The sequence below is a fragment of the Pollachius pollachius genome (assembly GCF_949987615.1).
Source record: "Pollachius pollachius genome assembly, chromosome: 1".
Lineage (NCBI taxonomy): Eukaryota > Metazoa > Chordata > Actinopteri > Gadiformes > Gadidae > Pollachius > Pollachius pollachius.
Window position 1 is genome coordinate 5,432,147 of NC_136934.1, and position 25,355 is coordinate 5,457,501.

General features: G+C 51.4%; 1 protein-coding gene across 1 annotated transcript in view; it reads left to right on the forward strand.

The window, feature by feature from the left end:
• adgrv1 (adhesion G protein-coupled receptor V1) overlaps positions 1–25,355 on the forward strand; it is a 138,424-nt gene that overhangs the window by 41,614 nt on the left and 71,455 nt on the right. Inside the window, exons 23-54 of the mRNA XM_079751739.1 lie at positions 1,252–1,625; positions 3,238–3,417; positions 3,950–4,130; positions 4,795–4,988; positions 5,232–5,361; positions 5,694–5,771; positions 6,171–6,310; positions 7,149–7,514; positions 8,043–8,286; positions 9,171–9,386; positions 9,825–10,040; positions 10,460–10,704; positions 11,120–11,301; positions 12,182–12,689; positions 13,448–13,757; positions 14,608–14,817; positions 15,915–16,045; positions 16,408–16,507; positions 16,809–16,988; positions 18,743–18,906; positions 18,999–19,077; positions 20,168–20,246; positions 20,430–20,568; positions 20,769–20,910; positions 21,104–21,369; positions 22,086–22,261; positions 22,657–22,784; positions 23,001–23,182; positions 23,488–23,634; positions 23,801–23,881; positions 24,056–24,344; positions 25,099–25,221. Coding sequence (XP_079607865.1) covers positions 1,252–1,625; positions 3,238–3,417; positions 3,950–4,130; positions 4,795–4,988; positions 5,232–5,361; positions 5,694–5,771; positions 6,171–6,310; positions 7,149–7,514; positions 8,043–8,286; positions 9,171–9,386; positions 9,825–10,040; positions 10,460–10,704; positions 11,120–11,301; positions 12,182–12,689; positions 13,448–13,757; positions 14,608–14,817; positions 15,915–16,045; positions 16,408–16,507; positions 16,809–16,988; positions 18,743–18,906; positions 18,999–19,077; positions 20,168–20,246; positions 20,430–20,568; positions 20,769–20,910; positions 21,104–21,369; positions 22,086–22,261; positions 22,657–22,784; positions 23,001–23,182; positions 23,488–23,634; positions 23,801–23,881; positions 24,056–24,344; positions 25,099–25,221 — 6,180 coding nt within the window. The remainder of the gene's footprint in view (positions 1–1,251; positions 1,626–3,237; positions 3,418–3,949; positions 4,131–4,794; positions 4,989–5,231; positions 5,362–5,693; positions 5,772–6,170; positions 6,311–7,148; positions 7,515–8,042; positions 8,287–9,170; positions 9,387–9,824; positions 10,041–10,459; positions 10,705–11,119; positions 11,302–12,181; positions 12,690–13,447; positions 13,758–14,607; positions 14,818–15,914; positions 16,046–16,407; positions 16,508–16,808; positions 16,989–18,742; positions 18,907–18,998; positions 19,078–20,167; positions 20,247–20,429; positions 20,569–20,768; positions 20,911–21,103; positions 21,370–22,085; positions 22,262–22,656; positions 22,785–23,000; positions 23,183–23,487; positions 23,635–23,800; positions 23,882–24,055; positions 24,345–25,098; positions 25,222–25,355) is intronic.

Genomic DNA, 25,355 nt, shown 5'->3' on the forward strand with positions numbered 1-25,355 from the left:
TTGGAGGGTACAAAAAAAAAACGATACCTCAGCGACATACTGTATGAATACACTCTGTCCTCAAACAGACTCTCACAGACACACATACACAGACGGACACACACACACACACACACACACACACACACACACACACGGACAGACACACACCCACACACACACACACCCCCTTCCCAGTGGCATGCCTATTGTCCCGTCCTGCAGGGCTCTGGGATGGTTGAGTGAGTCACTGCTGGACGTCGTTACTGCTGGAAGGAATCAGCTGCCAGTGCTCTCCTTCTTCGCCGCTCCATTCTGTCTAATAAGTGAAAAGACAATGGCTGCAGACTGGGTTTGAAACAAGCAGACACCTCCCCTGGGGCCGGAGCCGAAGGCCCTGATGGCCCTCTGGCTAACTTCAGTCACATCCCGTGTACAGATAGCCATCTATCATGTCAGGGGGGCTATTGTCCACTACTGGTAGGTTAACACACAGACGGATGGCTTTGTCTGTGTTCACCATGGCACACCGCGGCATGTTCGGTTTGCCCGGGGAAGCGGGAAACGGTTCGGTTTCGGGCTGCAGAGTATTTTGTTTTATGAGATGACTTGTTGACGTGTGTCGTCTGGTTTCGACCGGACTGGTATGGGTAGATCGCCTGGGTTTCTCCAATGTTACTGGAAAAGCTGCTCTCATTCATAAGCCTTCCCTGTAATCAGGGGAATTTGGCCTGGTGAACACAAAGCTCTGTTGTGTTGAGACCGGACTACCAGGATTACACTGGGATGGTGAATACTGGTCAGTGATAATCGTTAACGACCAGTAGTCTTAAAGAGATGACTGTAACGATGTTGATCCACATGATATGAGAGAATCGTGCCAGCATGTTCTTTCTAATTAAGATTGTTTGTGTTTGTGTCTGTCTGTATGTGTGTGTGAGTGTGTAACTGAATATATGTGTGTGTGTGTGTGTGTGTATCTGCACGTGCACCGTGACACACATTTCACAACTTCAATTTAGTCTAAATCATTTCCACTCATTAATTTACTCAGTTCATGTCCGCCTCCATGAAGTGCACCAAAACTCTCTAACACACACACACACACACACACACACACACACACACACACACACACACCCACACACACACACAGAGACACACACATCTGGTACAGAACATATTTTTGAACTATGGTACTATGTATCTTGTACAAGGTCCCTGAAACAAATAAACTAACTAAACTAAACATAACCACGCCTCCTCACCCAGGCCCCGCCCCCGTGCTGGTGGGCTCGGACCCCGACGGCGGCCAGCGGTTCACGGGTCTCCTCCAGGACGTGCGTCTGTACGGCGCCCCGCTGAACCGCAGCCAGCTGCACGAGCTCCACGCGCAGCCCGCCCGCGCTGACCTGCGGGGGGTCTCGGGCTACCTGCGCTACCGGCAGGACGAGAGGAACAAGTCCTTCGTGGTGGAGGTGCGGGACGACGGCGAGGAGGAAGGGGAGGAGCTCTTCTACCTGCAGCTGGTGGCGGCGCAGGGCGGCGCCCGCCTGCCCTGGCCCCGCCCCACCGCGACGCTGCGCGTCATGAAGAGCGACGGCGCCAACGGGCTCTTCGGGTTCACCGGCGCCTGCATCCCCGAGGTAGGGGGGGGGGGGGGGGGGGGGGGTAGCTGGGTAGCCCCGCCCGTTCTGTCGGCGATTTGAATTCGCCCTGCAGGAGGGTCTGGAGAGGAGCAATACATTTCTTTCTGCTTCCGATACGCTTTTGCGGGAGCCAATCACCAAGCTGGCTTTCCCCCCTGGCGCGCTATTGGCTGGTTTAACACAATGACGACAGGGAAGCGACGGCAGGCAGCCAATTGGGGAGGGGGGTTAGGGTTACCCGTGGGGGCAGAACGCAGGGCAGCACCCATAGCTGCAGAATAGTTTAGGATTTAGAATTAGTTTTAGTCCTTCAATTAGTGAATTTTGGTCGCAAAGCTTTAAAAATAATAGATAGATATTAATAGTCGTATTTATCGTACTTTTCACTGCATAACTTAAACTTATACTCAAGAGTTAAAAGTATTTCATATTTTGTGTGTAACGGTGCACGTGGAGACACACACACACACAGATGCACACGCACACGCGCTAACACATACAAGAACTCACGTTCACACACACACACACACACACACAGACGCACTAACACACACACAAAAACTCAACACATTTTGCCATCTGCAGTCTACAAACAATAATAACGCGTCTTATTAAATGGTTCTAGCCTCCATGCATGTATGCACACATCTCCGCCCGTTGCCTAGAAAGACAGTGTAGCGCGGAGCCGCCCGCGTGTCCTCCTGCATATTTCATGGTCTTCACGCCTGGCTGAGGGGCCGGAGCACGCTTGGCCCTTCAGTGTGTTAGTTAGATTGGACGCGCGTGGGGCGTCTCAGGTGCGGCGACAGCTGGCCAAGCCCCGGACCTCGCTGGCTCAGATCTCCGATAGGCGGACATTCCTGCAGAAGCCCCGACTCCGGCTCCCGGCGAGGCTCTAGAGTTCCACGCTCCCGTCAGCTCGGCAGCTGGTGCAGGGGCCCCGGGATGGCATTCCGTCAGGAGATGGGTGCTGTATCCTATCTCCCCCCCCCCCACCCCGTCCTCATCCGTTTCTCCCAAGGAGACGGGGAGAGGCGGAGGTATGCTCGCTATCGGGTTGTCCTTGATGTGTAAATCAGACTTTTTGGACTGTGCAGGAATGAGAGCAGACCTTTAGGGTCGGAGGCAGCAGTCCATGCACATGGATGGCAGCGCAAAGTGGGGATGAGATCCCAGCAGCGTGTGTTGATGACCGGTGATGATGATGGGGAATCATTTGATTTATACAGCACCGTTCAAAGATCCATAGGCACTTTACAAGAGATAAATAAAAAAAAATACCATATCAGATAAGTGACTGCGATAATGACAAAGCTGGGCTTCAGCGTGTGGAACTTTTCAGTAGTTCCATTGTAAAAAGAAAAATCCGAACTGTTATTACAATTTTGGCTGATGTTTTCAAAGCAAACTTAAACTCCCTATAATACCCCTCGTCTCCTCCTCCTCCTCCTCCTCCTCCTCCTCCTCCTCCTCCTCCTCCTCCTCCTCCTCCTCCTTCTTCAACTCCTCCTCCTCCTCCTCCTCCTCCTCCTCCTCCTCCTTCTCCTCCTCCTCCTCCTTCTTCAACTCCTCCTCCTCCTCCTCCTCCTCCTCCTCCTCCTCCTCCCAGACCACTGACGAGGGCTCCACCGTCTCGTGTGTGATCGAGCGCACCAGGGGGGCTCTGGATCACGTCTACGTCAACTACTCCGTCACCGAGGCCGGACCCTCTAGCCCTGGGGGGCCGGCGGAGCAAGACTTCGCCAACGCCACCGGGGCGGTGCTCTTCATGCCCGGACAGCGCTCCGAGGTGTGTGTGTGTGTGTGTGTGTGTGTGTGTGTGTGTGTGTACTGATTGCTACGTGTGAGAAGGGAATGCAAGAATATAAGAAACACACAGAATAATACATTCATGGTTAGATTATTCTCTTATACCAATCTTGATTTAAAGGTGTATCAGAGTTGGTGAATCTATGTTCAGTTATGTAAAGTTAGTGTTTAATATACTAGGGTTAAGTACACAAATATCCATTCATAGATCCATTCAACATTATGGTCTAACAGCTGATAAATTACACCGATTGTTTGAATGCTGTTGATTCAAGATACTGTTATCGACTTGTGCGGCCTGTCAATGTTTCTTTACGTCTATCGCCATCTAGTGGTTGGTTGGGTTTCAGTTAGCAAAGCTTTGCCTCAAAACAAAATACAACCTAGAAATACAATGACTTGAAGAAAACGATCATAATACGAAGATAGCAACCTTTTTCGCAAACTACCGCCCACAAATGCATCCCAGAATGTGAGAAGTACAAACAGTTCTCTGTGCTGCCGGTTCCCAGGTGCTGAACCTGGTGGTGTTGGACGACGACCTGCCAGAGCTGGCCGAGTCCTTCCAGGTCACGCTGGTGTCAGCGGAGTCAGCCGACGGGAAGCCAGGCTCCACCCCCACCAGCGGGGCCAGCATCGACCACAACAGCTCCACCAACACCATCACCGTCACCGCCAGCGACCATCCTTATGGTGCAGATGCACACGCACGCCTGCACACACACAAACACAAAAGCGCACACACACACACACACACACACACACACACACACACACACACACGCACACTGTGCACACAGTATTTTCCGCTTGTAAACATGTCGTTTATAGACTGTTTTTTGCCATTTAATCAGCTAACTTTACTGGCGAAACAATGACTTAGCGTATCTTTTATACTTGTTCTATTTATAGTGATGGCTTATCTGGGTCTTTGTCACATTGTACCTTATAAGAGGCTTATTGTTGTAATCCGATATCAGCACAGCACTACAAACAATAACCCCCCCCCCACCACCGCCCCCCCGTCTCTTCTGTTATTAACGTTCACTCCACTTCAATATAATAATAAGAGTGTGTATCATCACACTCACAAAACACACACACACACTCGCACGCACGCAGGCAGGCGGCACGCACGCACACAGGTAGGCAGGCAGGCAGGCACTCGCACGCACGCACACACACACACGCACACGCACACACACACACACACACACACACACACACACACACACACACACACACACACACACACACACACACACACACACACACACACACACACACACACGCACGCACACACACACACACGCACGCACACCCCCACACACTCACCCACTCTCCCTGCTGGTTCCAGGTCTGCTCCAGTTCCAGACCGGTCCTCCCGGTGACGGCCTGATCAGCCCGGCCGTCGAGCCGGCCCGCGTCTCGGTCAGCGAGGAGGCCGGGGAGGTGCGTCTGCTGGTGGGCCGGGCCCAAGGCCTTCTGGGAAGGCTCACGGTCGGGTACCGCACCACCCCCTTCACGGCGGCCAGCCCCGAGGACTACGAGGTCATTTGTTTTACCGCTCGCGCTCGATGGGTTTTCACCCGCTCTTTTTTTCGACATGATTTTCCCCCTTTTTCTTGTTGTGTTTTGTCGTAATTATTGCTGTAGCCATTCCCTGTGGTGCATTGTGGGAAATATTTAAAGAGGGTGATTATAGCATTTACAACCCTAGCGGGACCCCTTCACTCTCCTGTTGCATTCTGGGTATTCAGTGAGCTGATGGATATTTGTGTTTACCTCTGCCAGGAAACAGAGGGGATGCTGGACTTCCTGCCAGGGGAGAGGTTAAAGTTCATCACCGTGACCATTGTGGACAACCCGGTTCCCGAACTGGACAAGAGTTTCCGAGTGGAGCTCTTCAACGTGGAGGGAGGAGGTACGAGCTTAACAGAACCACTGGCCTGAGTGTTGTGTTATGAGTCTGAACCGTACCGCTGATTGGATAAATCCTTCACTCTCACTTCCTGTTAGGTCTATTGATTGGGTGACTATCCTTTAGCATGTAGCGCTGTGAAGTTAGTTTCTGCTTTGGTCGACTTGCTGTGTTCCTGTGTGATTGTGTGTGACGTGCACTTCACTTTCCCTCTACCTCTACCTCTTCACCCACCCCGATACCACGCCCCTCCTCCTCCTCCTCCTCCTTTGGTTTGACCTCTGACCTCTGACCTGCTGTGACCCCTGTGTGACCCCTGGTGTGTGATCCGTCAGTGGATCTGTTCCTGCGTGGGGAAGGAAGTGGTAGTGGGGAGAGTGAATATGACCTCCTGCTTCCAGCCTTCCACCGAGGTGAGTCCCCCCCCCCCACCCCCCTCCCCCCTCCCCCTACCCTCACCCCAGCTGCTGTCCCCTGGTCTCCTCCCATTGCTTCCCTGACCCGGTCTCAACAGGATCACACGCATGGCGTCCTAGTTGGGGACATTGATACGTGAAATGACCAAGTCGTCCCCACTCCTCACTCTTTGGTCATTCTACGTAGTTAGCATCAAGATCCATACGATCTAATGAATAACAATTATAATGCCATTATAGAAACATATATATATAATATGTGATTTGGTTATTGTACATTTTTGTGTTAACATTTCCTCCTCACAATGAGTACTGTGAAACACTTCAATCAAAACAGACCACTGACTAACTAATATCTAACTAATAACCCACCGTGTCTGGTTGACTGATCGACAGCCAACCTGGGGGTCGCCGCCCGCATCACGGTGACCATCCTCGCCTCTGACGACGCCCACGGAGTCTTCCAGCTCAGCCCTGATTCGCTGGCCGTCAACGGCACGGAGCCCGAGGACGGGCGCAGCGCCGTGCTCCTGCAGGTGAGACAGGCTGACGAGGAGAGAGAGACTGTCCAGCTCCACTGGGGGAGAGACCTCCAGTCTAACCCCAATGGGGGAGAGACATCCAGTCTAACCCCACTCAGGGAGAGACCTCCACTGGGGGAGAGACCTCCAATCCAACTCCACTTAGGGAGAGACCTCCACAGGGGGAGAGACCTCCACAGAGGGAGAGACCTCCACTGGGGGAGAGACCTCCAGTCCAGCCTCACTGGGCGACAGACCTCCAGTGCAGGACAGACCTCCAGTCCAGTCTGCGTTTACAGTGGCAAATGTTACTTTGGATAAAACGTTAATATATTTTGTGTAAGGGCTGAGTGAGCAAAGGGAAAATAGTACTCGATAGCACAACTCGGAGGCAGAAGTCTGGGTAGAGAGAATGGTTTTTACCAGGGTCAGTAGTTGGAGATCAGGCAAACAATCCTTCAGGGAGAAGACAAAGGCGCAGTTGGGAGTAAAGAAATCTGGGAACCGTAATAATCACTGAGGAAATGCTGGGACACTTGAAACAACGAATGAAGACGAACTGTCACAGTGGAAAGGAAACACGCTGACGAAATACACCAGGAGGGGAATGTTATAGAGGGGACAGGTGACAACAACGAAGGTGAGTGTTAGTGGGTGATAGAGGATAGTCAGAGATGCGAGAAACAAAACGACAGGGAGTGTAGTAATCGATGAAGAGGGCAGGATGTGACATTTAGCCGTATTTTTGTATCTTAGATTATCGTATTAAGTGAGTTCCTGTCTACGCAAATACTGAAAACGCTTTGGAAAGGTTTACCTTAACAGTGTCGCTCTCTCCTTGTCATCCTTCCAGGTGGAGCGCTCCTTCGGGGACCTCTCCAACGTGACGGTGTACTGGGAGGCGGACCCCGCCGCCGCGGGGGAGCTGGTCGGCAGCTCCGGCAGCGTGACCTTCGGCGTGGGCCAGAGCAGGGAGGGCTTCTTCATCAGGGTGGCCGAGGACGGGCGGCCCGAGCTGGACCGGAGCTTCAGCGTCCGCCTGGTCAACGTGTCCGACGGGCGGCTGGGCGAGCGCACCGACGCCGCGCTGACCCTGCTGGCCAGCGACGACCCCTACGGCGTGTTCGTCTTCGCCAACGCCAGCCGGTCGCTCCGGCTGCCCGAGGCGGACGCCGTGGTCTTCCTCACCGTGCGGCGGCGGGGAGGCCTGATGGGGAAGGTGCGTCGAGGGGGAGACTGGAGAGAGAACAGAGGAGGGAATGTGGATCAGGATCGGATTCGGTTTAACTGCACCGACAGAGATATATGGTTGTTACTCCTTCTTCTGACTAATGTACTTATTGTAAGTCGCTCTGGATAAAAGCGTTTGGTAAATGCCCTTAATCTTAATGTAAGTGTTCATGTAAATGGATTTGCCAAATAAGTAAGCAGGTGAGGAATCCACATGCTTTTTCTTGACAAGGCTGGGTTGTTGCACGTTTTGGTGTTTGGTTGTGATGCTGTGAACACTAAAAAACAGCATAAAACATTATACTATTATAAATACCCTGTACATTAGATATTAGACACAGGCACGGATTGAGATGTAAAATTATGGTGCAGAGTGATGGACATGATTATAGATAGATATCGCCACTTCATAGGAAAATAACATGTGTTATTCGAGAGTTGTTCCCTACCTGTAAGGTTATTTATTTGTCCTATTTGAACTGAATCCAGTGATGTCACGTTTACGTCACGTTGACAGGTGCGCGTGACCTATGAGACACTGCGCGAGGCGGACCCAGCGCCCTATAGGACCCCCGGGGTGGGCAGGGCCAGCGAGGGGCGGGACTTTGTACCCCTCTTCGACTCGGTGGTGTTCCTGGCCAATCAGAGCGAGGCCAACATCACCCTCCAGATCCTGGACGATGAGGACCCAGAGAGGGACGAGTCTGTGTTCGTGGAGCTGACCGGCGTTGAAGTCATTGAGGCGGCTCAAGAGAGGATTAGTAAGACGTTCAACATGTTTAGATAGATAGATAGATCATTAATTGTCCCCTTGGGGACATATTTCTCAGTGAATAGACAGATATACATGAACATTAACCACAACAACAACAACATAAAAACAAAAAACAACCGCTGACAAGACAAGACCCCAAAATCATATTTACCATGTAGTACAAGCACACATCTAAGGTTGTTGGCTTTTTGAACCAACAATTAAAACCTTCTTTTTAGATGTTTGTATAAAAAGCTGATGGATTGTGGAATGAATGACTGTTTTGTCATATTTTTGGAGAAGGCTGGGTATCGAAACCTGCTACCTGAGGGTAATAGCTCAAAGGTGGTGAAAAGTGGGTGTTTTGAATTTGCTAAAAAACAATCTGCTTTACTTTGAACTCTCTCTGTAGGTGTGTTCCAGACTATTCAAATTAGTAAGCATGTGTTTAACCAAGGGTCAAAATAGAAATGAGTCAGACCACAGATATCCTATATTATTTAGCATATAATAATAACAGAATTGGATTTCCTATTACGCATACTTGACTTGTAACTGGCATTACAGCGACAGTGTCTATTGACTAAGTTTTGGATTTGGAGGAGGAAGCACAAACTACACAAAACACCGAGGGGGCTTCAGACCACACCCCTACAGTCAGAGTTTATTAGCTAACAATGAGATGTATATTCATACACTTTCTGACATTTTTCTGTCAAGATACGTGGTCGATGTGTAGTGTACACATCCTGCTGTGATGTTTTAGGTTTTAGCATCCTGTTGTCTCTCTCTCCTCCATACCTTCCTGCCTAACCCGCTCTTAAATAAAAAAGACAATAATAACACATCAATCTTTTCAATCCAACCATTGTCTCGTCTCCCTTCCACCAGTCGTCGACTCCCCCCGGCTGGGCCCTCGAACGGAGGCTGTGGCCCAGGTCACCGTGGAGGCCAGTGACGACGCCTTCGGGACCCTCCAGCTGTCGGCGGCCGCCGTGCGCGTGGCCGAGGACTACGTGGGGCCCATCATCAACGTCACACGCACCGGGGGCATCTTCGCCGACGTCTCCGTCAAGTTCCGAGCCGTGCCCATCACGGCCACTGTCAGTGAGTGGCCGGCGGCACGGATTATCTGAGGCACTGCTTGTGCCTGCATTTCACATGCTTATGTGTGCGTTGCGTGTGTTTGTGGGTCCATCGCCCATGCATTGTGTGTGAGTTGGGCGTGCGTTTTGCATGATTGTGCGTTCATCCTAAATGCCCCTCCTAGTCGACTTTGTAAAGTTTCACTGTTCCCAGCATTTGGTCTGTGTTCAGATTCAGATTCAGACAACTTTATTCATCCAAAGGGGGGCAATTCATTTGCAGCTTACCCAGTCCATGCATTTTAAACACTTCTCTCTTTATCGTCGAACAACTCACAGACAAGACAAGATGGTTATATGTCAGAGGCAACAGATCCATGTGCATGGGTCAGTACACGCGTGTGTTTCTGCCCGGTGAGTCACGGTAACGTTAACCCCAGCGGGGTTCCCTCCCTGGCAGGCGAGGACTACAGCGTGGCCTCTACGGACGTGGTGCTCCTGGAGGGAGAGTCCAGCAAGGCCGTCCCCATCTACATCATCAACGACCTGGTCCCGGAGCTGGAGGAGAGCTTCCTCCTGGAGCTCATCAACCAGACCACCGGGGGGGCCGTGCTGGGCGAGCTCACGCGCACCATCATCACCATCCTGCCCTCCGACGACCCCTTCGGGGCCTTTGGTTAGTGGCTGGACACAAGGGTTGCGGTTTAGATTGACGCACCTATGAACATGTTGCGTTGGTCTGTCAGTGTATTTAACTGCTAAACCCTAAACCTAGAGACACAGGGAACTTTGATTATGTTTCTGCTCACTGTGTCCTCCTCCTCGTCCTCCTCCTCCCTGTCCTTGTCCTCCTCTTCCTCCTCCCCCTCGTCCCTCTTCCTCCCCGTCCTCCTCCTCCTCTTCCTCGTCCTCCACCTCCTCCTCCTCCTCCTCCTTCTCGTCCTCCTCCCCCTCCTCCTCCTTCTCCACCCCGTCCTCCCCGTCGTCGTCGTCCTCCTCCTCCTCGTCCTCCTTCTCGTCCTCCTCCCCGTCCTCCTTCTCGTCCTCGTCCTCCTCCTCCTCCTCCCTGTCCTCCTCCTCCTCCTCCTCCCCTAGTCTTCCAGGCGGACCCGGTCACCCTGGAGGAGCCGGGGTCCGGCTCCGTGGAGGTGACCCTGCCCATCGTCCGTACCGCGGGGACCATCGGGACCGTGGCGGTCCGCTGGCGAGCCACCGTCGACGGGCAGCCGGCCACAGGGGACCTCAGACCCGCGTCCGGGGAGGTCAGCTTCGCCCCGGGAGAGACCAGGAAGACCCTCAGGGTGGAGGTCCTGGCGGATGACGTCCCTGAGATCACTGAGGTAAGGGGAAGATCACCCTGAAGAGTTCAAGTTGGTTTGGTGTTAAGCAAAGATGAAATTAACATAGAGGAACGGGATTAAGTGTGCGTGTTTTGCGCTGTATATTGTTGTCATTTGGATTGCTCACATACAGTACGTTTACTGGACTTTAGCAGAGTGACCTTATTAGCCATCCAGTTGAGGGATTAAGATAGTCAGTATGGTGTTTACAAGGCCACTTAGGTAACCGAGTTACAGTCAGCAGCAGAAGTGACACACACTCTAAATCCAAACGTAACATTTGACGATGCGTGATTGACTCGTGCTAATTCGGAACACCGGCTATACCGATGACGGGGATGATGATGAAGTTACCACGGTAACAAGGCAACAATCGGCTTTGCTCTGATCGTTTCCTCTTCGCCATACCTGCTAGATCATAAAGGTGGAGCTGACGGGCGCGAGTAACGGCGGGAGTCTGGGCAGGGCCACGTCGGTCAACATCACGGTGCCCGCTAACGACAACCCGTACGGGACGGTGTTCTTCGACCGGGCGGTGTACCGCGTTCAGGAGCCCCTCGACGGCGTCTATATGGCCAGCATCACGGTGCGCAGGAGGTAAGTCCCCCCGTCGGCCTGGAGATACGGAGAGAGAGTCAGCTGGAATTAAAAAACACTCACTGGGAAGAAGAGCAAATCAAATTAACAGATGTCTTGGCGTATCCCTTCAACTCCTAAAACACAGCCCCTATTGCCCAACCCTAGCCCCTTAACACCTTACCCCTTAACACCTAGCCCCTTAACACCTAGCCCCTTAACACCTAACCCCTTAACACCTAGCCCCTTAACACCTAGCCCCTTAACACCTAACCCCTTAACACCTTACCCCTTAACACCTTACCCCTTACCACCTTACCCATTAACACCTTACCCCTTAACACCTTACCCCTTAACACCTAGCCCCTTAACACCTAGCCCCTTAACACCTAACCCCTTAACACCTTACCCCTTAACACCTTACCCTTTAACACCTTACCCCTTAACACCTAGCCCCTTAACACCTAGCCCCTTAACACCTTACCCCTTAACACCTTACCCTTTAACACCTTACCCCTTAACACCTAGCCCCTTAACACCTAACCCCTTAACACCTAGCCCCTTAACACCTAACCCCTTAACACCTTACCCCTTAACACCGTACCCCTTACCACCTAACCCCTTAACACCTTACCCCTTAACACCTACCTCCTTAACACCTTACCCCTTACCACCTTACCCCTTAACACCTTACTCCTTACCACCTTACCCCTTAACACCTAACCCCTTAACACCTAACCCCTTAACTCCTAACCCCTTATCACCTTACCCCTTAAGACCTTATCCCATAACACCTAACCCCTTAAGACCTTACCCCTTAACACCTGTCCCCTTACCCTAGAGAGACAGGAACCCTTGATCATGTTTCTGCTCCCTCTTCTTCCTCTGTCCGTCACCCCAGCGGCGGGAGCTTCGGCCGCATGGAGATCCTCTACAGCACCTCGGAGGTGAGCCTGGAGGACCTAGTGGGCCTGGCCCAGGCAGCGGGCCAGGACCTGCTGCTCTATTACGACCCTCCCCAGGCCGGAGGCCTCCCGTCTGGGGGAGGGGAGTTCAACATCACCGGCGCCGCGGAGCCTCTGGCCGCCTGCGCCGCCGCTTGCCTCAGAGAGCCGGCCTGCGGGGCCTTCTCCCTCGCCACGGGGCCGCCGCCGGGGGCGTGCTCCTGGGCGACCTCCGGGGCGGAACAGGTCATGGCGCCCGGCGGCCCGGCCGTGACGTACGGGAGGAACGCCACGGCGACGGCGGTGCTGCTGGGCGGGCGCGCGGGGCCGGGCAGCGACTACACGGCGGTGAATGCTCGCCGCGGGTTCATGGAGGACGGCCGGGCCACCGCCCACCTCACCGTGCCCGTCCTCACCGACAAGCTGCCCGAGATGGACGAGAGCTTCGCCATCGAGATCCTCAGGGTAGGCCGGTGTTGAGTCGGGTGGAGGGGCTTTTATTTTGAAGGTGTCGTTGAGATATTGTATCGGTTAGCGTGCTGATTCTGAATGATTGAAGGCTGTTGGGGGATGCTGTAGACCTGGAGAGGAGCCTTCCATGTTCTCTCTAAAATACGAGTGCTTGATTTTGGGGATTATGTCCATATTACTCAAAATATTTTATATAATAATAGTATATCATTTATTATCATTTTGTCAACCCCACCGATATCTGGCCTGCTGAGTCGACTCTGTAGTTGTGTTTCAGGGACGTTAGGCAACAAAACCAAAACTAACAGACACGTTGAGGTTTAAGACTTTTACTTTCTTGACCGTCGAACAACGTTCCATCGACTCCCATCAAACCTCTAAAAACACGACCCTACGTGACGCACCGGAACGTTCCCCGTGTGAAGGTAGAGGTGAACCTGACTGTGGCGTTCCCCGGTGCGTAGATAGAGCTGGTGAACCTGACTGTGGCGTTCCCGGTGCGTAGATAGAGCTGGTGAACCTGACTTTGGCGTTCCCGGTGCGTAGATAGAGCTGGTGAACCTGACTGTGGCGTTCCCGGTGCGTAGATAGAGCTGGTGAACCTGACTGTGGCGTTCCCGGTGCGTAGATAGAGCCGGTGAACCTGACTGTGGCGTTCCCGGTGCGTAGATAGAGCTGGTGAACCTGACTGTGGCGTTCCCGGTGCGTAGATAGAGCTGGTGAACCTGACTGTGGCGTTCCCCGGTGCGTAGATAGAGCTGGTGAACCTGACGGTGGCCGAGAGGAACCGGCCCTCCGTGGGCCGGCCGCGCCGCGCGCTGGTCACCATAGCGATGAACGGGGACTCCTTCGGGGTGTTCCTGATGTACAGCCTGAGCCCCGACGCCACGGAGGACGGCCTGCGCCTGGAGGTGGGGGAGGACGCCCGCGCCGTGGCGCTGGTCATAGAGCGGCGGGGGGGCAGCCTGGGGCGCGTCACCGTGGAGTGGGGGTTCGTCGGGGGAGGAGCCACCCCAGACGAGGACTTCACCGCCGGCGGGGGGACGCTCGTCTTCAATGACGGTATGCAAACCGAGTCGGGCTTTAGCTTGAGAGGAGTGATGTGAAGGAAACGCTGCGGTGTGTGCGTGTGTGCGCGTGTGTGTGTGTGTGTGCATGCACACGCTTTTGATTGGTTGATTGATTGTTTATAACTTTAACGTTGCTGCCCCATCTCCCTCTCTGTCTCCCCTCCCCCCTCTCTGTCACCCCCCACTCCTCCCTCTCCCCCTCTCCCCCCTCTCCCCCTCCCTCTCTCTCCCTCTCCCCCTCTCCCTCTCCCCTTCCTCCCCCTCTCCCCCTCCTCCCTCTCTCCTCCCTCTCCCCCTCCTCCCCCCTCTCCCCCTCTCCCCCTCCTCCCTCTCTCCCCCTCCTCCCTCTCTCCCCCCTCTCCCTCTCCCCCTCCCCCCTCTCCCCCCTCTACCCCTCCTCCCCCCTCTCCCCCTCTCCCCTTCCTCCCCCTCTCCCCCTCCTCCCTCTCTCCTCCCTCTCCCCCTCCTCCCCCCTCCCCCCTCTCCCCTCCCCCTCTCCCTCTCCCCCTCCTCCCCCCTCTCCCCCTCTCCCCTTCCTCCCCCTCTCCCCCTCCTCCCTCCTCCCCCTCTCCCCCCTCTCCCTTTCCCCCTCCTCCCCCTCTCCCCCTCTCCCCCCTCTCCCCCCCATCACCCTCTCCCCCTCCTCCCCCTCTCCCCCTCCTCCCCCCTCTCCTCCTCCCCCTCTCCCCCTCTCCCCTCCCCCCTCTCCCTCTCCCCCCTCCCACCTCTCCCTCTCCCCCTCCTCCCCCCTCTCCCCCTCCCCTCCTCTCCCCCTCCCCCCTCTCCCCCTCCCCCCTCTCCCTCTCCCCCCCATCTCCCCCACCTCCCCCTCCTCCCCCCAGGCGATGTGAGGCAGACCGTGGAGGTGTTGATCCGTAGCGACAGCGTGCCTGAGGACAGCGAGAGCCTCCTGATTGGCCTGATCAGCACCGAGGGGGGCAGCCGCATCCTGCCCAGCTCCGACACCGTTACCATAGTGATCCTGGCCAACGACAACGTGGCCGGGATCGTGGGCTTCCACCCGGCCTCGCGTGTCGTCACCACCAGAGAGGGTGAGGGTCCTCGATATTCATAATAATACGTTGGGTTTACGTGGAGCGTTCCTCAGCACCTAGAAACACCAAGGAAAAGGAAGGGGGGTGGGATTATCTCTCTGCGCTGATCTTTACTTTACGATGTGTGGGTTATGAGTGACATGTCTGAGGACATATACATCGGCTCACCCTTGATTTATTTCCCCCTTTTATCTTTTTATTTAGTTTTATTTTATTTTATTTTATTTTTTCTTTATTCATATAAAAACCCTTAATGGCAAGCCTTCAATGTTAACTTTCCAATAGTGGTGCAACCTTGTATTCCGCCGTTATCTTCACGTTTTTTTATTTTATCATCTATATTCTCTTTAACCGAAGTCTTTCACCTGTGAGGTGCTTCGAGACATGTGCCATCCAAACCCTCCAATGCATTATTATTATTATCATCATTAGTCAATGCATCTGCTTTCACGTGACTCGGCATTGAGGCCCGTTCTAAACTAGGATGAACACGCTTAGTCTCACTCTCTCTCCTCCCCTCGAACGCCCCCCCCCCCCCCCCCTGCCCCTCGTGAGCGACAGAGGAGACTCCGGTCTCCCGTTCGCGACGCTGAGTAGGTGTAAGGGAATGCCGCCGCAGCAGATGGGAAGCGGGGGCAGTGTGTCACCGTGGCGGGTGTTGAGTATGCATGAGAGAGCAGCGAAACACTAAAGACCCCCTCAGGTGTAGCCTTACACCCTACATCAACGGGCCGAGAGGGAGACTGCAAAGATAAAGCGGTAGCGATCGAGTTTCATTAAGTGTTTTATCAGAAGTCACGATTTGACGATGCATCTGTAAATGTAAAGAAAATGTATAAAATGAAATGTATATCCGCTTCATTAACTTGCAGAGTGACAGTAGCCTAACTCCTGTTCATGATAAGTTAATAGTACTTCCAATGTGTATAAAAACAAAACTTTAAACAATGATCATCTGCTTGTACCCTATACAGCTCGGATGCACGTTCAAGCGTGAATGCTGCCTGATAAGCCGAAAGCATTCGTTTGTCTCCACACATAACAGATTGTTGGATGGATCTTTGTCACTGAGTGTGTGTTGCTCTGTGTTCCAGGAGAGCTGCTGTCCTTATTGGTGTTGAGAACAGCCCCTGGCCTGGGCAACGTCACGGTGGACTGGTCCATTCGGGGTCCCCTGCCGGAGAGAACCTTCCCCAAAACCTCAGGGACGCTCCTCTTCACTCAGGTAGCACCGTCCTGCACACTGGATCAGAGGAATGGAAGGCTTGATTTGAGGGGTTCGTCAGGCTGGAACGTCTTCAACCAGGGCTCCACTGAAAAGACCCAAATTCCCTAAACTAAATATATGAGGAGACACTAATTAGATGCTGACTAAATGAATCAAATTCATTGAATGCGGGGCACACATTGTTGCACGAAGGCAGCTTTTCATCCAGCATGCATTCATGTCACTGATACTGAGCAGGCGTCCAATGGACGGGCTGACGTTAATGATTGATTTCAGTTCATAGCAGGCTTTTGATACTCCTGTCTATATTGTGTGCATGCAATCACTCAGGATGTTAATAACAGCCGCGTTCTTCACAGGGAGAGCTGAATGGCACCATTGTGCTGCAGCTTCTCGACGATGCCACCCCAGAAGACCAGGACGAGTACAGAGTGGTGTTGTCCAACATACGCACGTTTGGTAATCAGACTGTTGTCTTTGTCTTGGAGACCGGTCCGGGATTAGCTCACCGATCATCTCAGACACACAAATACACATGAACACACACACACACACACACACACACACACACACACACACACACACACACACACACACACACACACACACACACACACACACACACACACACATAAACGGTTGTCTTTGTCTCAATGACCGCCCCTGGATTAGCTCACCGATCTCCTCATGAATAAACCTCATTAATCAACATCATTCAGATTTAAGATTTGGTTTTGATGATCTGTCACTCGCCACCCAGGGGTTCCAGTGACGGGCCAGGCCGCGCTGGACGATCAGGGCGCGCTGGCGGTGGTTACCATAGAAACCAGCGACGAGCCCTTTGGGATGCTGACCATCGCGGCGTCCTCCCTGCACGTGAGGGCGGAGGAGCGAGACCAGACGTTGAACGTCTACGTCAACCGGGAGTTCGGGACCTCAGGTGGGTGAGCTCGGTGTGGAGGAGGCGTGGACTACTGCAGGTACAAGTTCAGCCTGTAATACTGTAGGATCGGTCTGTAATACTGTAGGATCGGTCTGTAATACTGTAGGTACTAGGTACAGTCTGTAATACTTTAGGTTCAGCCTGTAATACTGTAGGTACAGTCTGTAATACTGTAGGTACTAGGTACAGTCTGTAATACTGTAGGTACAGTCTGTAATACTATAGGTTTGGTCTGTAATACTGTAGGTACTAGGTACAGTCTGTAATACTATAGTTTTGGTCTGTAATACTGTAGGTACTAGGTACAGTCTGTAATACTATAGGTTTGGTCTGTAATACTGTAGGTACAGTCTGTAATACTGTTGGTACAGTCTGTAATACTGTAGGTACTAGGTTCAGTCTGTAATACTGTAGGTTCAGTCTGTAATACTGTAGGTACAGTCTAATACTGTAGGTACTAGGTACAGTCTGTAATACTGTAGGTACAGTCTGTAATACTGTAGGATCGGTCTGTAATACTGAAGGTACTAGGTTCAGTCTGTAATACTGTAGGTACAGTCTGTAATACTGTAGGTACAAGTTCAGTCTGTAATACTGTAGGTACGGTCTGTAATACTGTAGGTACAGTCTGTAATACTGTAGGTTTAGTCTGTAATACTGTAGGTACAGTCTAATACTGTAGGTACAGTCTGTAATACTGTAGGTACAGTCTGTAATATTGTAGGTACTAGGTACAGTCTGTAATACTGTAGGTTCAGTCTGTAATACTGTAGGTACAGTCTGTAATATTGTAGGTACTAGGTACAGTCTGTAATACTGTAGGTTCAGTCTGTAATACTGTAGGTACAGTCTGTAATACTGTAGGTTCAGTCTGTAATACTGTAGGCACTAGGTTCAGTCTGTAATACTGTAGGTTCGTTCTGTAATACTGTAGGATCGGTCTGTAATACTGCAGGTACAAGTTCAGTCTGTAATACTGTAGGTACTAGGTACAGTCTGTAATACTATAGGTTTGGTCTGTAATACTGTAGGTACTAGGTTCAGTCTGTAATACTGTAGGTTTGTCCTGTAATACTGTAGGTACTAGGTTCAGTCTGTAATACTGTAGGTTCAGTCTGTAATACTGTAGGTACAGTCTGTAATACTGTAGGTACTAGGTACAGTCTGTAATACTGTAGGTACGGTCTGTAATACTGTAGGTTCAGTCTGTAATACTGTAGGTACAGTCTGTAATACTGTAGGTTCAGTCTGTAATACTGTAGGTTCAGCCTGTAATACTGTAGGTTCAGTCTGTAATACTGTAGGTACTAGGTACAGTCTGTAATACTGTAGGTACTAGGTTCAGTCTGTAATACTGTAGGTTCAGCCTGTAATACTGTAGTTACAGTTTGTAATACTTTAGGTTCAGTCTGTAATACTGTAGGTTCAGCCTGTAATACTGTAGGTACTAGGTTCAGTCTGTAATACTGTAGGTACTAGGTACAGTCTGTTATACTGTAGGTTCAGTCTGTAATACTGTAGGTTCAGTCTGTAATACTGTAGGTACTAGGTTCAGTCTGTAATACTGTAGGTACAGTCTGTAATACTGTAGGTACTAGGTACAGTCTGTTATACTGTAGGTTCAGTCTGTAATACTGGAAGATTCAGTCTGCATTAGTGTAGGTACTAGGTTCAGACTGATTAAAAAAAGCGGAATAGGAAAGTTGTTGTACATTGTTCTATATAGCACCCTCTTCATGCTGTCTGTGCAGGGGCCGTGAACATCTCCTACGAGGTCATCGGAGGGGCCCTTAGCGACCTGTCCCAGGTGGAGGGGGCCCTCGCTGAGCCCGGCCAGGACTTCGTCTCTGCCGTGGGCTCCGTGGTGCTCGGGCCTGGACAGACCACCGTGGCCATCCCCGTCTCCATCCTGGACGTAAGCAGGCGACGCCCTTTCTGTTCCTTAAGGTGACGCATGAAAAACGCCGGCTTCACCACCGTCCACTTTTCCCTCTCCCCACCTCCCAGGACGATATTCCGGAGTTGCAGGAGTTCTTCCTGGTCAATATCACGTCCGCTGTCCTCATCACAACCCTCGCAAGGCTAGGTACATGTTTTGTTTGTTTTGTGAAAACGTATTGGAAATGGCTTTGAACGATTCGCTGTTGCGTTGTTTGACCTGGTTTTGTGCTTTTCTGTACAGCTTTTATGGACTTTATCTTTACCCCCTCGCTGTCTAATTTGTCTTTTGCATTTCTCACCTCTTTGCGTGTTTGTCGAGTAGAGGTTGTGCGTTGCACTCTGTCAGGTAACCTGAACATCAACTTTCCCCTTAAGAACCGCTTGCGTAGTCCACGCTTGAACTCCCTTACCGTAACTCAAACACAAATGTTACAGCAAAACGAGAGCAAAAAAACCGTGAAGCCAGCAACCGCCGCTTTTGCATAATCCCAAACCGCAGCCGGATTTATGAATGGGGGGTTAACTCTAGAAAGCATTGTGTAGGCAGAGTAGGTACTGAGAGCCCTGTTACACCGGGAGCCTCCCATCATGCTACAAGGTCCTGGCTCTGGCTTGAGAGATCTTTTAGTAAACACACACAGGCCTCCCAACCGCTCTCCCGCCCTCTCCCGCCCTCTCCCCCCTCTCTCTCTCTCTTGGAAGCGCTCATTATGTGGTCAGGAATGGTAAGATTGATGCTTTCAGTGATTGAGGAAGCCTGGGGATTCGGTGGTAGCGCTGAATAGCACACAGTGTGGTGAGCGTAGGCTAAGCCAAAGCCCCTGAGCTGGCCTCCCGGTGGGTCCCTCTCGGACCTACAAGGGCCGGGAGAATGGGGGGGAGTGGGGGTACTACTCGGGGGGGGGGGGGGGGGGGGAGTAGGTCATAAATCAGTCCGCACATAAAGAGGTGATCTCTCAAGCTCCGGGGCCACTTATGGTCGACATGTTGCTCAGTTATAAACCCAGGCTTCAAATGTAGCATGACGGAAGTGTAAAACCTCCCGGCTGCCCCCCCCCCCCCCCCCCCCCCCGCCATCGCAGCCTACCGTGGTGTAGACGCTTGCCCTGTAGGCGACACAAGCACATGGCCGCTCCATTCCCGGTGGAAGCAACGAGGTGCTTTGAACACAGAGTAGTGAAAACATAACAACAACCCTTACAATTGTGTACGTGTGTTTTCTGTCTTTGTCCCAGACACAAACGATTTAGTGGCAGAAATTAGCATTGACGCCAACGACGGAATCAGAGGAGTGATCGAATGGACAAACACCATGTGAGTGAACCCTCTGCCCTCTTTCATGTGTTAGTAGAAACACTAGACGACAATAATGACCAAAATAGAATCAGCAAGGCTGTGGCAACCAGTATCTCAACAACTCAGTCAGTCGTAACAAGTAGACCCTTGACCTTCTTACTGGAATAATTTGGCCAAATCCTCTGTGTGAATGGTTGACAGGTTTGAGGTGAACGAGTCGATGGGGGTGCTGTCTCTGGTGGCCTACAGGAACAGAGGCTCCTACGGTAACGTCTCCCTGTCCATACACGCTCCTGACCTGGAGGCCCAGCAAGGACTGGACTACGATATCAATCAAACGGTCAGACCCCCGCACGTATAAGGGCACTCACACACACACACACACACTCACTCTGTCTCTCTCTCTCTCTCTCACTCACTCACTCACTCACTCACTCACTCACTCACTCACTCACTCACTCACTCACTCACTCAAACTCACAAACTCGTGGGCCCACGATCAACATTGGACCGCTGAATAAACATCCTGTGTGTGTCCAGATGCTCCATTTCGTGGACGGCGAAAGGCACAAGTTTGTGGAGGTGCAGATCATTGACGACGACATTCCAGAGGGACCCGAGAGATTCCAGCTGATTCTCTCCAGGCCCTCTCCTGGCCTGGAGCTGGGAACCAACACCAGCGGTAGGAGACCTCCAACTGACGTTTGGTTCCCATGACGAAGCACAACTTAAAACCCAATACAAACCAGCGCTCCTATTGATTTATTTAGTCTCTCGCCCCAACCCCGACCAACACCACAAATGGCACTTTTAACTGCGGCCAACCCCAAAGCGCTGTAACGACATCGTACCGCTGTTACCCCGTGTCTCCGTAGCGACGGTGAACATCATGGCGAGCGACGACGGCCACGGCGTCCTCTCCTTCAACGGCAGCCGCCACACGCTGCTGAAGGAGCCCACGTCGGCGTCGGGGCCCGGGGAGGGCGTGGCCACGCTGGCCGTGGTGCGCAGCCCCGAGGAGGGCACCTTCGGCACCGTCACCGTGACCTTCTCCGTCACGGACGGCAACGGGAGCCTGGCCGTGGCCGACCTGAGGCCAGCGCAGGGCTCGGTGGTTCTGGAGAACGGGGTCCGCTTCAAAGTAAGGGCGCGATTGTAAGACCCGCGCAAAGATTGAACAAAAATTGCGTCTGAGAACCATTGTACTCCCTAATTTTACCCCCTCATTGTCAAATCGGTCTTTTGTATTTCTCGCCTCTTTGCGTTTTTGTCCGGTAGAGGTTGTGCATTGCACTCTGTCAGGTAACATGAATAACAATATTTGCCCGTAATAACCGCAATGTGCTTAACATGTGTAGCAAAATAAATGCTAATGAAATAAATATGATGGAAAGTAAACCAGCAGGTGGAATACAACAGCACTCCCCCCCCCACACATAGTTCATATACATGGTAGAAGCAGAACACTGCAGAACTCTGTAACTCTACCAAGACAAACACAATACACCTGCGCACACAGCACACCGGCTCATAACCAAAGGCCTGTGCAAATAGAAAAGTCTTGAGAGGCAGCGTGTTTCTGAGCTGCAGTCCTGTGTGTCGTTCTCTCTTTCAACCCACGTTGCTGTTTCTCTTCACTTTCCAAAAAGCACAAAATGATATCAAAGAACCCATTTGGGTCATGGATTGTTGCAGTATTTTAGACGGACATGAGAGAGACATGCAACAAGGGATGATCAAATCAATGCCACAAAGATGTTTAGGATTAGCGGAGATTCCATTTTGGTTCCGTTTGAAGCGGCAAAATAATTGGGTTTGTCTGTTTTGATGATTGTTTTGTTTTGTTTTCATTTCCAGACATTGGAGATCTTTGCGATCCTGGACGCTGAGCCAGAAGCCAACGAGACCTTCACAGTGAGCCTGTCCAGCCCCACCGGAGGAGCTCGCCTGGGGGAGCAGCTCCAGACGTTCATCACCATCCTGGAGAACCTGGCCCCTTCCGGACTCTTCCGCATCGGCCCCTCCCTCAACAGGTGGGCCCCCAGTCACCATGGAAGGATCTGGGGCCCCCATTAAAAAATCTTGCTTTGAGAGTGTGTTCTATCTCATTTGGGCATGAGCATAAACAAGTGCATGTTCAGATATTAGATATTGACGAAAAAATCTGAAAATAGGTATTTAATGCAGCAGCACACAAGATATGTTTACATGTTTTATATGTTAACAAATAAAACGGACCGTAGCGTTCCTAGTTCAACATAAAACCCTTCTATACGTGTCACTTCTGAATGGAATCCCTCTGAGGTCACAAAACTAACTTGGTGTTAGTAATTTGTGCCCACGTTTCAATTCCAGTTGACTGTCTAAAGTGAGGCGGCCACACGTATGTTATCTGTAGGAATAATCTTTTTGTTTTCTTGCTGCATAGAACTAATTCAGAAGTGGTGGCCCGTGAGGACGGCACGCCAGTCTTCCTGACCGTGTCTCGCAGTAACGGGTTGGAGACCGCTGTCAGTGTGGAATGGGAGACGCAGGCTGACACAGCTATCGGCTCTGGTAAGATAGCTTTCTTCTTTTGTTTCAATGCCCATTGATCCATCCCTGTAAATTCACGTATCTAATGAGCTGGCTCCAATACTGTATGCTGTTTTTATCTCCAATATATTTTCTATTTATCATACTACTGATGTATTTCACTCATTTGGATTTACGTATTGACATTTAAAATTGTGCTTTTTTTAACGTTTTTGTTGCATTGCATTGCATTTGTAGAGGGCGCTCTTCCAGTGATGGGTGTTTACCAGGACTTTGAGGACCAACCCACCTCAGCGTGGTGCTCCATCCCAGAAGGGTCCTCGTCTCTGGCCATGAGACTGGACAGGACCCCCTCCGTCGGGTCCACCCACACACTTGCAACTCTCTACCGCTGGCAAGGGGTGTTTGTTCCAGTAGAGGTAGAGAACATACCCTGGCTCTAAAGACATTCTGTATGCAGTATACTATATCATGCTGTGCTATGTTAAGCTGTTCAATACAATGCTTCGTTACTCTACTATTTAATGCTATGCTAGGCTAGGCTACGCTAGGCTAAACTTCCATGCTATGCTATTCTATGATGTGCTACACTATGCTACACTCAACTACTACACTATACTATGCTATTGAATAAATGACGAAAACAACAAGAGCTATTATTGAACGATCCAATGAATTCTCCACCACACTGTAAACTCCCTCCTCCGCTGTGTGGTGTCCACAGTCTGTGAGGATCCGGGAACCCAGCTCTTGCGTGGGGTTTGTGGTCAACGGCACCACCTTCATAGCCATCACCCACGGCAGGCCCATCTCCAACCCGGCTGCCAACCTCAGCGTCTTCAGGCTAGAACCAGACCTCAACATCACACTGGTAAATACGGCACTGCACTCGTGTTATCCAAGACGATACACGTTTGTAATGTTAATGTTCTTAAGGGCCTAGGTGTCTTTTCAAGTGTTAAGCATAAGATGTTGATTATATTCGAAATACACATAATGCTGTTAAATACTTGCGTCGTATTCTCTCTCATCTCTAGGTGCAAACCCTCGGTGTTGAAGCGCTGGATGTGAAACACTTCTCGGTCGAAAGCACGGATTATCTGATCGCATCAAGCCAAGTAAGACTGGAAACAACACCTTGTTAACCACAGCTCCACTGTGTCTCAAGATCCCAAATGACCACTTCATTGAATCCGCTTGACGCTTTCACGGCAAATCCCTCAACATTCGCTTCTCTGTTTTCCTTTGTTCACTTATGTTATTTGTTCTGCACTCGTTTTTCCTCGCTCCAGGTTTTCGTCCGCACCGGCACGCTCTTCGCTCTCCTCCAGACGCTTGCCCTTCCTCGGGGCAGTGTCAGCGTTTCGCCGCTGTTTTCCCACTCCTCTTCATCCTCCTCCTCCTCCTCCTCCTACCTGGTCACCTGTGTAGACACGCCCTCAGACGGCTGCTCCATCCACCGCTGGGCCGGCGGCAGCTTCCAGGACGACCCTCAGACCCTCCCCCTCCAGGACAGGGCCCACCAGGTGGAGGTCATCCAGGCGGACGGGGGGGTCGCCCTCCTCTTCGTCGTCACCCACGGTGATGAGACACGACGACCGCGTTGACGCTCAAACAGACAAATCGAAAATCAAACCCAGAAATCAGTTGTGTTATGTTGAGCTGTGTTCCCATAACTAAAGCAGATATCTGTATCGAAATGTAAAGTATAATATTGTCTTGTACTTTTGAATGGAATTATTTTAAACAGACTAGAGTATTAAGTATTTAGAGACATCTTCACAAATGTCCATGCTTCCTGAGGACCTGATCCGCCCATGTACAGCCAAGGATGTTTGCAATTTGCTGGAGCAATTTTTAAGTACATATTCTCCGTTTACATTGAGGGGATTGTGCGGTCAGCGGCGGTGGGGCCGACTCACATCGACTGGCAAACGTTCAGAGAGGCAGAGAGAAAACCAGCATACGGATCTCCTTGGAGACAGAAAAACAACAACTCACTCACTGTAATTCCAACTCACTGACAAAGGCCATTATGGACACAGCGGTTGTTTAATTAAAGTTAGTTTCAGCCTGATGATCATGTCTGAAGACTGGAGGGCTAAGTGGAGGCCTCTGGCTGTTTGTAGTTTACAGCAAGAGGCCGATTCAGTGGTTGTGGTTCTAAAGAGAGGAGAACCAAAGATGGATGTTTAGACGCTATAATTTGTCACTGCTGGGTGTGTGTGTGTGAGAGAGGGAGAGAGAGAGAGCAGACCTCCTAACTCAACATTACTATGTCGCAATAGTGCCAAAGAATGCATCATAACCATTTGTGTGTGTTTGCTCTCTCCAGGTCCTAGTCCATCCTGTGAAGTGTTTCTGTGGGCCTCAGGGAAGGCTCAGCCTGAGCTGGTTCAGTCTCTCCTTCACCCTGACCTCACCTCCATCCACCCCTTCACCCCTCCCTCTGGAACTAGTACGTATATACACTTACATATTACGTATATACAGCAGCATTTATACATGGTGCATCATGTGCAAAGGTAGGTAACTAGCCTCTCCTATAAATGCTTTTATTAAACTTTAACTCACACTGTGTGTGTGTGTGTG